The sequence below is a fragment of the Rhamphochromis longiceps genome, linkage group LG7, assembly GCF_057381845.1.
Source record: "Rhamphochromis longiceps isolate RC_006_pf linkage group LG7, R_longiceps_female_GT1.1, whole genome shotgun sequence".
Lineage (NCBI taxonomy): Eukaryota > Metazoa > Chordata > Actinopteri > Cichliformes > Cichlidae > Rhamphochromis > Rhamphochromis longiceps.
The window spans coordinates 44695052-44712767 of record NC_140563.1 but is presented as its reverse complement, the minus strand read 5'-3'; the positions used below and the strand labels follow the sequence as shown (position 1 = coordinate 44712767).

At 40.2% G+C, this 17716-nt stretch overlaps 1 protein-coding gene and 1 pseudogene across 2 annotated transcripts; one reads left to right on the top strand and one right to left on the bottom strand.

The window, feature by feature from the left end:
* Positions 1-245: 245 nt before the first annotated feature.
* On the top strand, positions 246-12568 carry inpp5ja (inositol polyphosphate-5-phosphatase Ja). Of its 2 annotated transcripts, none has more exons than XM_085411259.1 (12): positions 246-253; positions 2248-2922; positions 6295-6402; positions 6572-6680; positions 6787-6903; positions 7327-7502; positions 7835-7946; positions 8138-8247; positions 9567-9777; positions 9889-10026; positions 10098-10343; positions 11916-12568. In XM_085411259.1, exons 1-12 carry the CDS (start codon positions 246-248, stop codon positions 12399-12401), a joined length of 2496 nt encoding a protein of 831 aa, XP_085267385.1. In that variant the 3' UTR covers positions 12402-12568. The 2 variants fall into 2 exon arrangements, with proteins under 2 accessions (XP_085267385.1, XP_085267386.1); XM_085411260.1 differs by lacking the exon at positions 246-253 and having other exon boundaries at positions 2252-2922; positions 10098-10163; positions 10239-10343.
* A 1318-nt stretch (positions 12569-13886) lies between these two features.
* Positions 13887-15327, bottom strand: LOC146666004 (serine protease FAM111A-like; annotated as a pseudogene).
* Positions 15328-17716: the final 2389 nt, after the last annotated feature.

Genomic DNA, 17716 nt, shown 5'->3' with positions numbered 1-17716 from the left:
CTGCTGTATCACGGCACAGGCATCAACATGCAAGAGTCCGGGCGCATCAACCGTGACCGTTTTCTGTCCTGACAGTCCGGCGGCGGCGCAGGCTGCACCGTGACAAGACGATCCACAGTACCGACGGGTCGCATCAGCCCTGCAGACCGGACGAGACTGTCTCCGGACATCATCGATTTTACTCTGTGACAGCCAGCTCACGTTCATAAGTGTGCGAGAAAAAGAAAAGAAGAAGAAGAGGACTGATGAATGTGTGAGCTTACCTTTTCGTTCACCTTGGAAATATAACAACGCATGAAAGGTAATTTTCTCCCCTCACAGCGTCAGTGTGAGGGGAGAAACAGCCGCTGTCTTTGTGTTTGTCTTGGTTGCACCTGTAAAACTGCGTTTTTTGTTGTTGTTGTTTTCTATAAGTCTCTTACCTTTGTTTAAAACGGAGCTGTCATTCAGACTTGCAGCCTCATGGGGGGGTGCATATGTGAAAGGCCCACCGGCACCGGGTTTTAAGCTCCAAAAGTTTCCTCTTGACTTCAAACCTGTGTGATCGCTATTACTCACAGCTCTGTTTCACGGGTTATTGCTGTGATCACGTGAATTTCTCAGTTACAAAGATGTCCTCATTTGAACGTCATTCATTATTAACAGAGGTGTATAATTTATGAGTGGAAGGACTTTAAACAAAATGGAGGGAGGCACCTGTCCTTCTTATGTCAGGCATCCTCTTTCATGTAACCACAGGTGTAGATTTTAAGGGTTGAACACATTTGACTCCATAAATAAAATCAGAGAAAATGCTTCTAAAATCTTTTTTTTTTCAGCAATGCTTCATTCTTTTACTCTGGAAATATTATTTATCCCTGCAATATCCAAAGCTCACAACACTGGATCTTTTCTCCTAAATGTAATTAATCCCACTAAGCCCACGAACACACACCCTGTTTTGATGTCAGTCAGAAGCTGCAAAGCTTGACTTCTGATAATTTGCCGGAGCACAGAAAGAAATGATGAGGATGAGGTTTAATGTTAGGACATTAAAAATGTTGTTAGTTTATTAAATAACCTTAAGTTTGTGTCATTTGTTATTTTCGGTAAGTCTCAATAACATAGCCAAGAAAAAAACGATTGTATAAAATGTGCAGGAAGTTTTGAATGTGGATTTATTAGTGAATCTGTGAAAAAATAAGAGGTGTGCATTTACTTTACTCCAAAGAAAAGGCACAAACTGTCAACTTGTTAAGCATCAACATCCAGGCAGAAACAAAGGAGTGGAGTGCAGGAGAGTAAATCAGCCTATATGTGTCCACTCACCAGAGATGAGCTCATATCTATCTATGCATGTATATATATATATATATATATATATATATATATATATATATATATATATATATATATATATATATATATATATATATATATATATATATATATATATATATATATATATATATATATATATATATATATATATATATATATATATATACAAAATTGAGACAAAAAGCCTGAAAGACTCACTGCATTATATTCCAGGAGGCTGTTGTAAATTGTTATTTGTGGGGTTAGTTTTGACATTTCTAAACAGAAAGAAACAAATTGGAGCATTAAAATTACCAGAATGCAGGAAATGAAGTGTACAATGCTTCAAATTTCCTAGGGGACTAACACGTACCCCAGGTTAATGTGTCTCCTCCTGAATATTCAAGCGGAACTGACACCTACGCTTGTGACCCACAGCATCTGTTGACATTGCCTGATGTGCTTCATTATCTGCAGCTGTGTCTGATCCCCTTTGCTTCCCTTCTGACTGAACTCAAATGTTAAAGTGAGAGATTACAAAAAGCAGTGTGCTCTAAAAGCACATTACAGCCCTATTCCTTATCTAAATAACTACTAACAATCTTTTCTTTTGCTTTGTAAGAGGGTCAGGGGCTAATTAACTGTGCTTAGCAGCTAGGGTGTAATCCAGGACGCAGCAGGCCTAAAGTTAGTTCCTTAGCCCAGTTGCCTAGTCATGATAACATCATCAGTGATGCCAAGGGAGGATGATGTGGACAGGTACTCAAAATAATGTAATACTCTTTCTCATTTTCCGCTCACTGCAGGCACTTCTTTTGCTCTTCCAATTGTGTGCTGACAAGCAATGTTGCAATTTTGTGCCTTTTTTACATTCTGCAAGCAGAATCACTGTGATTTCTTTTTCCTTTAAACACCATTAAGAAAAATGTCATAAACACGATGTTACAGGTTGATGGATCGCCTGCCGCAGAAACAAGTTGGCACGGACCCTTGTGGCCATAAAGTACAGCCTGGAAACTGTTCATTAATTGGAGCTGGTCTGGATTTACCTCCACAACTCCAAACACAGGAAGCACCTCTAAGCAGCCAGTCGGAAAAGCTCAAGAAAACGTCTGGATTGAATCCCATGCAGGTGGTCGTTATGCCAAAAAGGGGGACTGAGCAGATGCAGTCAGGGCAGACGAAGCCTGCGTCCACTCCAGTAACACTGGCATGCATAAGCCGACCAAGGCCAACTGCTCTTGGAAATAAACCAAGGCAAACCAGAATTTCAGTGGAGCCATCCAACGAGATAGATTTGATCCCTATTTGCATCCCAGGACCTCAGAGTACAAACATACTCCTACACTCCCCAACAGATTCTTCATTGCCTCCTCACAGTCCTCATTCTCCCCATTGCCCCCAGCCTTACCTGAACCCCACCCCCTGCCTTCCTCCACCACCACCACCACCATCCCCTCCTCCCCCTCCCCCCCCTCCTCGCCAGCCATCACCTCACCTGCCCTCCAGCCTAAGCTTCAAGCCCAGCCTCAGCCCTCAGCCCCAGAAGACCCCCTCACCTGGAAGCTCAGCACAGAGCCAGCTTCAGTCTGAGAAGCCAGGAGGAGAGAACAATGACTTCAGGTGAGAGAAACAATGTGTGTGGCTGTTTGCCCATTTTGTGTTGAAGCACAGCTACAGATGCTGTCCTTCAGTCAGGGCTGATAAGAGAGCTGATGTGTGCCAGACCACATCACATAAATCACAGCAGCAAATTTCACTAAAAGCTTTTTGAACTGACAGAGTGACACGGCCACATTGTGTTGGTAGATTTCCCAGAGGCACTTCTGTTGTGTTTATTTATTTATTTAACCTTTATTTAATTAGAAGGTCCCTTGAGATTAATACATCTTTTTCAACAAGGAGACCTGGCTGAGGAGGCACACCATTATAAAATTAGAAATTATAAAATCAGTGCTTACATGTTATACAAAGTAAAGCAAGTCAAAGTCAATAAGTAACGCAATACAAAATATCAAGTTCAGTTTATGAATAGCAGTTGCAGTCTTTGGTTACAGAAGAACATATATGAGTGCTCTGAAGTCTCCCAGGGAGATAAAAGCTTTCAGCTTAATTGTCCTCTGAAGGTTATTCCAAGACCAAGGTGCAAAACGGGATACTGTTGTATCCTATACTGTTCTACCAAGTTCAGAAAAATCCTGAGTACCCTAAAAAGGAGCCACTAAGAGAAACGCAAATCATAGCAGCTGTTTAAAGGGGTTAGGAGTTTACACAGATAAGAAGGGAATTTACCCAGTATGGCTTTGTACATAAATTATGGTTGTCTCCTTTGGGTTAACGAAGGCCAGGGAAGCAGATTATAAAGTACACAGTGATGTGTACCAGACAATAAAGTGTAAATACTACACATCATGTAAAAAATGAAGTGCAGAGGTGGCAGCATGCATGTAAATAATGTCACCATAACCAAGTACATTTAAGAGTGTAGCCTATGCAAATGTTTTCTTAATTGATCAATTAATACAGGCCCTATTTCAATAATAAAAACCAAGCCTGACTTTCAGCTTTTTCGCCAAGTGCTTAATATTCAGCACTAAAGGAAAGTTGGCATCCAACCAAATACTTCTCTCCTACGGTTCAAAGACCGACATTGTCTAAGATTTGAAAGCGATTTCTAGAAACCAACATGAGCTCAGTTTTTTTAGGCATGTGAATGAATTATAACCTGTCAGTGATGCCCGCAATTCCTAAAAGTCATCACTTGTTTGAAACTCACAAACAGCCTAAATCACCGTAATGACTAAAGAGGAAATGATGGTGTCATCTGCATAAAGGTTCACGTTAGCTCTTTAGCTTGAGGCATATTCTTCCCAATGTTCTCAATTAAAAATAGAAAATAAAACAGGACCCAAAACTAAACCTTGGGGTATTCTGTTCTTTAGGAAACTTGGTTTGGCACTGTGTTCTATATAAAGTGAAGCCCTGTAACTCAAACCAGTATCACTGAATCTGCCTAACAGCAACTCATTGTAAGCAGAACCTAATGCATTTGAAAGATCAGAAAAAAACATAGCAGCACAATGCTCTGTCCTACTTAGGGAATTAATAATATCATTTGTTACCAAAACACTGGCTATTATGGTACTAAAACCCAATTTGAGAACAGACCTAGTTTGACTTAGGACTTAAGTCAGACAAATATTGTTTCAGGTGAGTGTTTATTTCAGACTCTTGAAATTTGGCAGGGTATAAAGTTTATATATCACTGGCAATAATTGGTGCCCAGTCTTATATAAGAGGAGAACACAGGCTGCTTTCCATATTTTAGTAACAACATTAGTCTACAGACTCAGATGGGAAAAATGTAATTAATAAGCTCAGGATTAAAATCAGCTGCAAGCTTTACAAGATAAGCATCCATACCGTCAGGTGTGGTTGACACTTTTGGGGGGGTGAATGGATTTCAAAGCTTTACAGATTACAGCAGCAGAATTGGTTCTATAAACAAATGGATCCATTTATAATAATAATAATAATAATAATAATAATAATAATAATAATGGACAGAAGGTGGCCTAGAGTGCTTTAGAGAAAGCCACAATTACATTCCAGGTCAAAAAAATCCAAACAGTTTCAAAATACATGAAATGCTGAAAACACTGTTTTGATGTGTTAACTCATTATTGTGAAAAAAAAATCACAATGATTTAGTTTTCATTAAAATGTGTTTAGAATTTATGGGTTGATGATAATTTATATTATAAATTAGGACACACTGATCTCCCTACTTAAGCTACCCTTACAAGTCAAAAGTATCAGGACTGGTATCTGCAATACTGCACCTGTATTTTTCTGGAATCAGATCGATGTCAAAATTTGCATTATCGCACAGCACTATTGTACATGTAAAACTAAAGGTTGTGCTTCAGATGTCTTAAAACGCCTTTTAAAAACATAATGCAGTTTGAGCTTGGGTGATTTTAAGTTTCTTAAACAAGCAATGGCACGTTATAATTACAAAATTCTGCAACAGATGAATATTTGTTAATATTTGTTGGGCACATTTGTAAGAAAAAGGTCTAATAATGTTGAGATATTTGGATCTTTTGGACTGAATGAAAAAATGATGTCAAAGGCTGTTTAGATGACACCAAGTTTAACAGCTCTCAAATTCATCCAAAGGCACTTTTTTTCCCTGGTTTTTGTTTTTTTTTTTTTTTTTTTTTGGTGTAATGTAGCTCACAACAAATCATATCTGCACACTTTAAATTATGAATAAATGGCTATCGGCAGAGCAGAATATTAACTCTAATGATGTGCTTTTATTTCTGTAAATAAGCACTGTAACTAACAACAGGATGTCTATTTACATAAATTATTTGACCCCGAACGTGTGTCTCTGCTAATAAAACCATTTTGTCAGTGCAGAAATTGCATATCCAAATAATGACAAGCAAAATGTGCAGAGGTGTAAAGCTGATTCACTGAGTCCATTTAACCTCAAATATTTTTTTTTCTGGGGAAAAAATGCCAAATACTTGCTGGTTCCAGCGGTTCGAAAAACAGGATGTGTTTCTTTTTCTTGATCTCACGTTAAAGCAAAGTGAATCAGTGGTTCTCACTGTTTCTGTTAACCGAGGAAAATCACAAACCAAAGAAACTGATGGTTAGATGGAGTCTTAATTAATTATTTTGGATATTTCAGCACAAAATAATCAAACTGGTAATTCAAAGGATGATTAGCTCCATACTTTCTTTTTATCTTTGCCATAACTCATCCACAATCACACATGCACACACACAGACACACAGGCAGGCAGAATACTTAGTCATCATCAAGGGATGCAGAGGTGCTTAATTGTGCTTATCTTTTTTTCTGTACACAGAAACCCTGATGAAAGCTCTTTCTCTGAGGATTACAGCATGGATTACGTCCTTGTTTACCTTAAACTATAGAACTCATGCAATTTTTCCACTGTTTCTGTCCTTTCAAAGGGTGTACATCATCACATGGAACGTGGGATCAGCTGTGCCGCCAGATGACATCACTTCTCTCTTTGGACCAAATGTCTCCGATGGGAACATTGACATGTTTATCATCGGGTAAGCAAGTAATTCTGCACGGCTCAGCGGTGCCAAAGAGACAGCCGTGAATGCCCACTCAGTCATCTGTGTTCATTTTGATTCTTCCCCTCCTGTTACCCATCACTGTCCTTTTTTTTAGTATTATTATTTTCATTTTGACATTTCTCTACTTTCTGGCACCATCCAGACTCCAAGAAGTCAACTCCATGATAAACAAAAGACTGAAGGATGTTCTTTTCTCAGACCAGTGGAGTGAGCTTTGCATGGACACACTCAGCCCTTTTGGATATGTTTTGGTCAGTAAGGAGTGAAATCTGTTGTCCTTCATAACCTTTAGCGCCATTAGAATTGTAGTTTCTTTTGCTATGGATATATTATTTTTCATCCATCTCATGTGTTCAGGTGGCGTCCCAGCGAATGCAGGGAGTGCTGCTGCTGGTTTTCTCTAAATTCTGCCACCTTCCATTTCTCAGAGGTGTGCAGACACAGAGTACACGCACAGGACTTGGGGGATACTGGGTACGTGCTACACATTACAGAGTGCTGCTTTGAAACCAGCTGAGATTCATGATGTTGCAAAAGTTGAAGTGGGCTCATGTCACTGGGGGTAGCAAGGGAAGATATAGTGTGTGTGTGCTCCCTCCTGCCAGCAGGTGCATGCATGCCTGGGTGCATATGTCAGTGTGTGACCTTCCTGTGCATGTTGATGTCAGCATCACCCCTGGCTGCTGCTGGTGCAGTCTCCTTCTCTTTGAGGTCAGTGCAGCAGCAGCAGACTGTCTGGCTTTCTGGTGTTGTGAGTGTTGGGGAAAAAAAACAACACGACCTTGTTCCCGAGCACAGATCTGGTTGATATACGCTGATGTTTGTTTAATTTTAAATCTTGTCTGCATAAGAGGTCCTTTTGACGCTGCATGCTTCGCCCTTTCCTGTCATTTTAAGGGGAATAAAGGCGGCGTCAGTGCAAGGATGACCATGTTCGGCCACCCCGTGTGCTTCCTCAACTGTCACCTGCCAGCTCACATGAGGAACCTGGAACAGAGGATGGAAGACTTTGAAAGCATCCTGCAGCAGCAGCAGTTTGAAGGAGGGGCTGCTACTGGTGTACTAGACCATGAGTGGGTGACTTTTCTTTTTTTTCTTTTTTTTAATAAAAGGTCTAATTAACTGAAAAAAGCTTTGCACACCCATACAAAGTGATGTTATTATTAAGTTATAACAATGAACAAATCCCACACATATATTTGTTAAAAAATGTTTCCTGCTTTGATCGAACCTCTTGAACCCTTAGCATGCACGCTTAATTTAGCTAATAATGATATGTATTTATGTTAATTTTTTTTTAATTGAATCTACATAGGCACAGTGCACTACAGTGGTAAATTGACTGTTTTATTCTTTGTATCTGTGCTCTCTTCCTGAAGTAAAGGCCTCTTTATTCTGTTCCCAGTGTCGTGTTTTGGTTTGGGGATTTAAATTTCCGTATTGAAGACTATGATATCCATGTGGTGAAATGTGCCATTGACAGCAATAAGCTGCCTCTTCTGTGGGAGCGGGATCAGGTGAGGCACCTTCAGCATTTTAATAAAGCATTCACACATTCACAGAGACAGATGGATTTTTCTGGAAGGCTTCATGCCACCTGTTTAATCAGACACTACAACCAACAGAGGGAGCTGTAGCACAAAAACCTGTGTTTAAATAATAATTATTTCTAATATTATAATTCTGGAATGTTTGCCCTACTCTGTAGCTCAACATGGCTAAAAACACAGAGCTCATCCTGGAAGGCTTCATGGAGGGACAACTTAAATTCCCACCTACTTATAAGTTTGATGTAGGCACTCATACCTACGATACCAGGTTGGTTCAGTCATCTCTATCTAGACCCTGTTTACACTTGGTTTTAAAATGCATCTTGGGCAATCAGATCCCAAGTGGAGACACACTATGATCCTAAATTTTAATATGTCAGGATGTTTCTCTGATAAGGACATAACACAAAGTGTCATCAGTGTAGTCGTCTTTGACTTTGAAGGACATCCACTCAGTCTCATCAGGTGGAATAGCACGGACACATATTATGAATCAGTCACACCAGAATAGAAATAGGATTGTAACCTTCTTGTGACTATAGGAAAAATTGGTGGTTGCCTGGTAATTGCATTATTATTGTTCCATCTGGTAAATGATTGCCATTTGATTGTCCAAAGATTGAATACGCAACACTTTTAACCTCTGGACAACAGTTTCAATTGCAAGGTGATAACACAAATCAGCTGATCAGAGGCAACCTGCCTCCAAACTGTCACGGTCAACCAGTCAGACCGGCTCATACAGATTGATGGAGGGTTTCAAATACTTGTCACCAGATTGACAACACAACAGAATCAAACTGAATCAGTCTGATCTCTTTGCAATGGGGGACTGGACTCAACTGGTTGTATTCTGGTTAGACTTCTATATAACAGTAAGGTAGCTGAGCGTATGTATCATTTTGCAGTAAAGTTGCTGTCCTGCAGAAACTATGTAACTATTTATGGAATTTCTGTTTCAAATGAGGATCTAAATGTAAGTAGTGAATGTGAATTTCTGTGCATGTAGAAAGCAGCAGATTTGTGATTTTCACAGTTTTATCAAAGTTAGCTCCTGTATCATCACAAACAGACTGCTTCTATTTGCCAACTTGACCGCATTCAGTCTCAAGCTACTAACAGACTGACTCCATCCTAATGCCGTTGTATTGCCATCTTGACTCACCTTGAAGACAGCAATTAACTGTGAGTGGTCACAAACCTGGTCCTCATCTTTAAAGTAATCATCTATAAGGCAGAATTGTCACAAGTTTCATAATAATTTTGACCCTTTTGCTGTTTCCAACAATCGTTTTCCCTTGTGGGAACAACAGCATTTATTCTTGAAACAGATCTGAACATTTTTGTAACTATTGTGTGTGATAACTGAGGGGCTCTTTCAACTTCAGCTTATCAACCTTGGCCGTAAACAGAAGTGAGCATTAGGGTTGGAGTAGCAAGTATAAATGATGATGAATTATCAGCTCTCCAGTTGGTGTTCAGATGTCTGAAATGCATTTTAAAACCAAGTGTAAACAGGGTTGTTGATTTTATTGTCTAAAAGCAAAGTTTCCACCGCTTATAACCGTGTGTCTGTTTCTCTGTCAGTGCTAAAAAGAGGAAACCTGCCTGGACAGATCGCATCCTATGGCGTCTTCGCCGCACTGGTTCACCAGTTCCTACCCACAATGCAGCACTGCAGCGTGGCCTGACCTCGTGGTTGGGGGGGGCAACTAAAGTGACACAGCATGCGTATCGCAGTCACATGAGTTTCACCATCAGTGACCACAAACCTGTTTCTGCCCTGTTTTCACTACATGTGAGACAATGATTATCATATGACCTCAGATGAAGCATGCCATAATTACATCTCTGTGTTGTTACATTGCTAGGTTGTGCTTTATCTAACTATCTATAACTTATCTCCTAGTTCCCATTCAGGGTGGATATGCCTCTGGTGGAACTGCAGGTAAACAAGGAATGGTGCAAAGCCTCAGATGCTACAGTCAGATTCACTTTTGCATCAACTTATCAGCGCAGCTCATGGGACTGGGTGGCAATATACAAGGTAAGTCTTAAGTTTATAAATTATTACACATATTTCCCACAGTGTCAGCACCTGCAATTATCTTCCTGCAGGTTGGATTCAGACATCACAAAGATTATCAGGCGTATGTGTGGGCCAAAGCGGAGCATGCAACGCAGGTGAGCCTTAGCACAAATTCACAAATATGTTTTGAGCTGAACTCAGAGATACTCTGTCTGGTTTTCTCTCCACAGGTGACATTCTCAGAGGAGGATTTGCCGAGAGATGACTGTGAATATATCCTGGGTTACTACAGTCATAACATGAACAGCATTGTTGGATTGTCATCACCAATTCAGGTAACACGAATTATAGAACAACGTGAAGCAAATGCATTCCTGTTAGTCAAGAACAGATCCAGGTACACAGGTACAATCATCAGCCACTTCATTAGGTATGTCTTCCTAGCACCAGGGTTAGGGCAAGGTGCTGCAAAACATTCCTCTGAAATCTGGGTACATATTGACATTATAGGATCACACAGTTAATCACACAGTTGCTGAAGATTGATGAAACATAGCCGTAGTTTCCTGTTCTTAGCTGACAGGAGTGGCACCCAGGGTGGTGTTCTGCTGCCATAGCCCATCTGCTTCAAGGTTTGACATATTGTGCACATGTGAGTGAAGTTGCCCCCCCCCCCACCTTCTAAAAATCCAACAAAAGTGGTATCAAACGTTTGTGCTACATTTGTGCTGGTTTGTGCTGCAAAAATTTGGTTTCTGCTGCAAAGATTTTCATTTGTGCTGCTATCATTTTAAAGATATTCAAGAAATTTTCTGTGTTGACCTTTTGACCTTTACATTTTCGTTAATATCTTTAAAACGGAAGCAGCACAAACGACAATTTCAGCAGCACAAACCAGCACAAACATAGCACAGTTGAATGATACCAGTTTTGTTTGATTCCATTAATGTGGGGGGGCTGGTTGACCTCTGACGACCTCTAGAAATTTTTATTAATATCTTTAAAATGATAGCAGCACGAACCAGCACGAACGTTTGATACCACTTTTGTTGGATTTGAAGAAGGGGGGGGCAACTTCACTCACATTATTGATATGTGATCATCTTTTACATGCATTGGTCATAACCAGAGGATATTTGGATTATTGTTGCTCTCCTATGGATATTTTCTCTTTTTCAGTCCATACTGGCTGTGTGGGATAATCCCAATAGATCAGCAGTTTCAGAAATACTGAAACGAGCATGTTCAAACCAACTTTAATCACCTTTCCTCCTAGTTCAGATGTTCAGTTTGAACTTCAGCAGGTCATCTTGACCATATCTATACGTCTATATGCACTGAGCTGCTACCATATGATTGACTAGTTGGATATTTGCATCAATAAGCAGTTGAACAGGTATAAATGGCATGGCTAGTGTATACTGTATATATAAGTAAACTGTATATTATATTTGCCATTTAAATGCAAATATAATAGCAAAAAAATCCGATTCTATCCACTAAATGTGAATATTTCCAGGATCTGTTTGTCCTCTGTGAGAGTGAAGTAATATCTGACAAATTTCCAGCTGTTTGACTGACAAAACAGGACGCATGAATAAGGCAGCTGGGCTTATCAAAGAGAAAAACATGAATATTTTATCATAAAACTTCTTAATATGTCCGCTACTTTTCATTTATCTGAGTCAAAATATGGAGATTAAACTGCTACCACTGTGCAAGCAGTGAAATTACCCCCACTTTACCTGGCCACAACATTAAAAATCTGCTCGAAAATGCAGATTGTCAAAAGACACGAAGTGCCTGATATCTTTAAGTTAATTATTATTTTTAATTCACTTGCACTTATTGTACTTACTTGTAAAGCATATTGACCGTTGTGCCGACATACGTCTTGTCCTCAACAGATCAACATGCCAGTTCACAGTCCCACCGTGTGTCGCTCCGAGAGCTCCGATGTCAGCTCTGAAGATGACAGCACTCTTGTTCTGCTGGCTCCAAACTCCCGCAGCCCGAGCCCTAAAGCGGGCAAACACCACCACCGTCACCGGCGCAGTCGCAGCCCTGCACTTCCTGCTCTTTCATCTAATCCCCTCCCTTCTCTGCAGAGCCTCAGCCTCGGGCCTCGCTCCAAAGAGAGCCAGACACGAAGCCGCTCTCCCTGCTCTAAAAAGGAGCGGCTGATGTCCCCCGACGCCGTGCCATCTCCCACCATCAGCCCGCTCAGTCCTCGCAGCCCTGTGTCTCCAGGTAGTGTGGTGACTGCACCAGAGGCCCTGGTTGCTGCTATCCTAGGTGAACCCAGACCAGCTCAGGTTAGCCCCACAGGGGTGAAACGGATAGGAAAGACAGGGGAAACAGACACTGCAAAGAAAATGAAGATCAAGAGTTAAAATGAGACTGTGTATGAGCGGGAAAAAAAGCAATATCCATCAAATCAGAGTCTGATCTGACCCCCGTGTCACTGTGCTCATAGTGTCACAGGGCATTTATTGACTCCTAATGTAGTTTGCAAACATTCCTTTGCTTTCCCAGTGCTTTTATAGACTCATAAGCTATATCATTATGTAAACAAGCATACAGAATATGAGGCTAAAGTTGGAGCAAACCTGTGACCGATATGAACAGATGTTATTGACAGCAATATGGATCCATGTAAACATGGATCCATATTGCTGTCAATATGTCAGTTCTGCATCAGAGTAAGGACCTTGGATCACAAGTATTGATGGTATCACAGTTAACAGCAGAGTGTGTGTGTGTGTGTGTGTGTGTGTGTGTGTGTGTGTGTGTGTGTGTGAGTGGTTTTGTGTAGACCTTTGTGCTAAACCATAAATATGTCAAACTTTCATTTTGGAACACGTGATGGTTTAAATGTTTAACTCTATAGGTCTTGGTCTGTATTCATAAAACAAATCCAATGCATCCAAATCATTCCAAATCTGAAATCTACATGTGACTGTGAAAACTTGAACATCGCTTTTTGTGGATACAGCCCCTGTTCTATAGGGCACCTTGAGTGACTGTTTAGGCTAATAATGTGTTTCTTTGGCTCCCAGGAAACTGTGTTGTGTCATCTATGCGATTGTGCAAATAAAAGAGCAAATGCAAACTAACAAATGCAGATTATTGGATGACATTATGCTGTCAAGAAAAAGCATACGTTTGTACATTCGTGTGAACTCACTTAACCCTCAGTTCAGATATATCTTACTTGCATTCCTGCTTTAAGTGAACAACAACTCATGACTCCACTTGGACTTCAATATTTTGATTCAGAGAGACTTTGAAAGACCAAAGGTCAAAATTAGCATTCGTCTTCAATCCCCTGGCAAATGTTAACAGCCAAACATGTTACTAAAGTCACGGGGTCACAGGAAAGGTGTGTTTGATATGTCATTTACAAACTATTATGGATCACAGGAAAGGGAGATGCAATACAAGTTTCCACTTAACTTGGGGGTTTAAATTTGGCGATTAATTGGATTCAGTTCAGTTCTATATATAAAACACCACTTCACAAGAAGTCATTTCCAGATGCTTTATATTGTAAGGTAAAGATCTTACAATACAGATGGAGAAGCCCAATGATCCAATAATCACCTATCTCGCACTTGGCGAGAGTGGGGAAGAAGAACGCATGTAGAGACTTTCGGGTGTAGTCTCTATGTAGGGGCAAAACAAATTGTCCTTGTTTTTTCTAAAAATGGTAACATTTATCGACCAACAGTGAAAATGGTTGTCAAGAGCCCCATACCCTTTGTCGTAATAATAATGATAACGAGTGAAAACTAAGAATTTGTAAATTCGTAATTTGTAAATTTGTAAAAAAGAGTTCAACACTTGTCTGTACAAAACAGGCAAACAAACTACTGCGATCATTCTGTCTCTACACAGCCATCACTGATCTCCTCAGAATCTGTTTTACTTTCAACTTCCTGCAACAATGCGTCAGGTTTGCCTTTCTTTGACCCCACAACAGAGGCTATAATGTTTTCTAGGTGAGGATTTCCCTTTGCCTCCTCCTCAACTCTTTCCAACACCTCCACATACTCGTCTTTCTTCAGATTGTCCACATAGTTTTCAAATATAGTGAGCAGAGGAAAGGCGTACGCAATCACATTCTCACTAAGATTCGGAAACCCATAGAAAAACCCGCCACTGTGCAGACCAAACACTCGTCCGTCGGCATCGAAAACCGGGGAGCCGGAAGAGCCGTGGTAGCTACATGAGAGTGTTGTAGGTGACGTAGATATTTCCATACGGGTCATTTTTGATCTGCTGATTGATTTCACAAAGACTGCAAAATTCCTCGCAGTCTTCTACATTTTCATTATTCTCAGCGTTCTCTCGCCTCTCTGACGACGCACGTAGGACTCTTTTTTTTTCACTCCTCCTCCTGGGCGTCCGACGACACAGGCCTCGCCGCCTGAAGGCACATGTCCAAATCTCTTAAGGAGCCCTGGCGGCACTTTCTCTGTTTCCAGCTTAAGTATGACATAATCTAACTTATCGTTGCCGATGAACACCTTAGCGCTGAGGTTGTTCCTGTCTGATTCTTGGTCTTCAAAGTTAAAGACCACAGTAACGTTTAAAAATTCACACCAGTTAGGTGTGTTTGATTTAACCCAGTAGTCGAATAAGTGGGCGTTGGTCAAGACAAAGTTGTCAAATAGCACAAAGCCTGTGCCTTGCTTTATGAAGGAACCAGTTATGAGACAAACTGACTCGCTCAGTTCGAGCAGCAACATAACACTGCGAATTTCAGTAAAAGACTGTCGGCTCTTTCCAAAGGTCTCCTTCCTGTATTTCAGTGCTTCCAGAAAAGAATTTTTAGGGAATCTACTCTCCATCCATCGTTTCAGATGCTAATACTGCTGGCAAAGTAGATCGTAAACCTCCTTACGGTCAATGCTGCTGCCCATTTCTGCTGTGCTACATCTAAGACTGATGTCATTCCACTGCTGCGCTTTGCATTATTTGATGCGTGTGGAGGTTTCTGCTGCCCTGGGATGGCTACATCTTTTATTTCCGTATCTGCTCCCTGTGGAAAACATATCTAGAATTTCTTATTGTCCAGACAATCGATTATGTCTGTGCACTCAGTCTTATGTTCGTTAACCAGCTCAAAGTAGCCCAGGTCATCGACCGTCTCTTTTCAGAGCCTCGGCCGCAGTTATTCCCTTCTCCCCGTAAACACAAAGATACTTGAACTGTTGTAAAGCGTCATTTAAAAAAAAAACTTTTGTCTTTTTTGGCATTTAGTCCTCCCTTTGTACCGATGTAAAAGACAGAATAGCAATCTCTCGCCTTAACCATCTTCTTATATTTACTGAAAGGCCTCCGTGCAAGCTTGAACATGTTGCGTGTGCCGTCTGAACTGGATTTCAGTCTGAACTGATGTCCGTGTGGGTCCTACAGAGAATCAGAGTTGGAAAAGTTGTTAATGTAGCAAAAAACAAAATGTATTGCATTTTGTTCATAATCTCTTTAAAGTCATGATCGTTTTTTTTTTTACCGCTTTCACTGGAGTGGGTAAATGAGTCTGCAAAGTTAAAAAAAACTGATTTACATTTCTTGTTTATTACTTTTATCGGACATCATCCGATCTCATTTATACACATTTAAGATATAAAGTAGAAAATATCCTTTTGTTTGCATTTGGAGACTCGGTATTTGACCATCCCAAATATCTGGACCAGGGAACCAACTCCTCAAACCGGTAAAAAGGTCAATTACACAGTTACACGATCGCTAAACTAACCTGTTTTTGAATAAAAGAAAACCATACAAGCATGAGCCCTGGAATCTCGGTTGTAAAAAAAAAAAAAAAAAAAAAAAAAGAAGCACTACACATTACTTTTCTTATGGTTAGCATACAGGAGTTGCTGCTCACACCCTGAGTTGCACTAATGTGTCTGTCAGATGCCCCAAATGGAATGTCAGGCCGCATGCGCACTCATACCGGACACCTCCTGACCTTATTTCCACGAGCCCTTGACTCAGCTGCAAAGTGCTTACGGGGTCAGTTTCCTTTTCATCAGAATTATCTGCCGTCATTCAGACATAAGTTGAGCAATGGTTTAACCAATTTTCCATCAAAGGGATGTTGGAATTAAACAGAGGATGTAAGTTAAGGAAATATAAGTCTGACTATGGAGCACATCTCCTTCAGTGTTAACAATAATGGATTGCATTTCTCTCAGTCAACTGACTGTTTAGGGGGGAAAGCAGCTAATAGTTAGTGGGCTCTGTGTTTGTGGTTGTTGTATGTTAATCACACTAGGAGTGAACAAAAGCAGAAAAAAACCCTGTAAAGATGCAGACTGTGAAAGTCTGGTTTATACCATAAATCTTACCAGCTGTAACTGGGTTTTTTGTATTTTAAGTTATAAGCACGTGTCAAGACTTCTGTCTCCCACTGCTGATGTGATCCTCCTTTTTTGTTCCCTATTAATGATCTACGGTAATTTGTGATTTCAGAAGAATGGTCACATAAATTTCATTACAAATTTTTTGCCTTTGCTTGAATGTGTCTTTAAATCCTTTCTTGTTCAAATAGTTTATTCACATAGTAAAGAAGTAGCTAGGGAACTCAGTAAGTAGGAACAGCGATAGTTTAAAGGCATTTTCTACAATACAGAGGATTTCATCATCCGTAGTTTGTGAAAACTGCAGTTTAAAAAACAAATCAGTAAATTCCCAAATGACGGACTCTTTTCAGAGGTACGCTTCATGTACTGATTAACATACAGTTCAAAGATGTACATTAGGGTGCACACTGGTTATGTGGATTTGCTATATGAATATGCTCAAGACTCTGTTTGAGCTAAAAAAAACTTGAAATATATATATCTGTATATTTTAACATAGATAAAATGTTTTTGGATAACAAACAAGTCACAATTTAAACACTGTTTGAATAATCAAAGAGATATTTATAAAGGGCAGGCTACAACAGACATGCTTACAGGGAGCTGTATTGTCTCTTTTGCATAAGCCACACCAGAAACGCTCTGTGCGGATAGCAAAGTCTGCGCTGTGGGAGTGTCTGGACCCTCCACGCCAGGATCTGCCGCACAACCTCGCACTGGTCCCCAGGGCCACGGCAAACTTGTAAGCCCTAGTTCGGCTCCCGAAAGAAAGATGCTCGAGTTGTTCTTGTGTCCGACAAAAATTAGTTCTAATATGTTTTATTTTTAATGTTACTGCGTTGAAGTTAGCACAATTTAAATTCAAAAAATTATTAGTCTCTTAAATGAACGGCATCTTGACGGGGACTCGGTGAAGGGCTTAAAAAACGAATACATTGTTTTACATCTTGTGCACTTGGATACACTTCAATGAAACTCGAAAAGTGGGACACACAATATGGAAATGATGACTTGACATTTGTTTGGGAGGAGTGTAAGTATAGAGAGGAGGAATTCCTACTTCCCATTCATGTACTCTGCAATGTGCATTGTGTCCTTGTGACATGTTTACTTTTTTTCAAAATAAATAGCTGTGAAAAAACCCATCAAAGTTGAGGTAAGTATTCACCACAGTATCGTGTTTTTTTTTTATTAGGGTCAAATTTCTCTTTGGGTAAAAATTAAGCCAACATCCAAGTGTCAAAGGTCGGTTCTAAAAAACAAGTCAGTCCCTGAAGCTTATTTGTGCCACAGATGCTAATTCAGTGACTGCGGGGGTGTGTAAGGAATGTTTT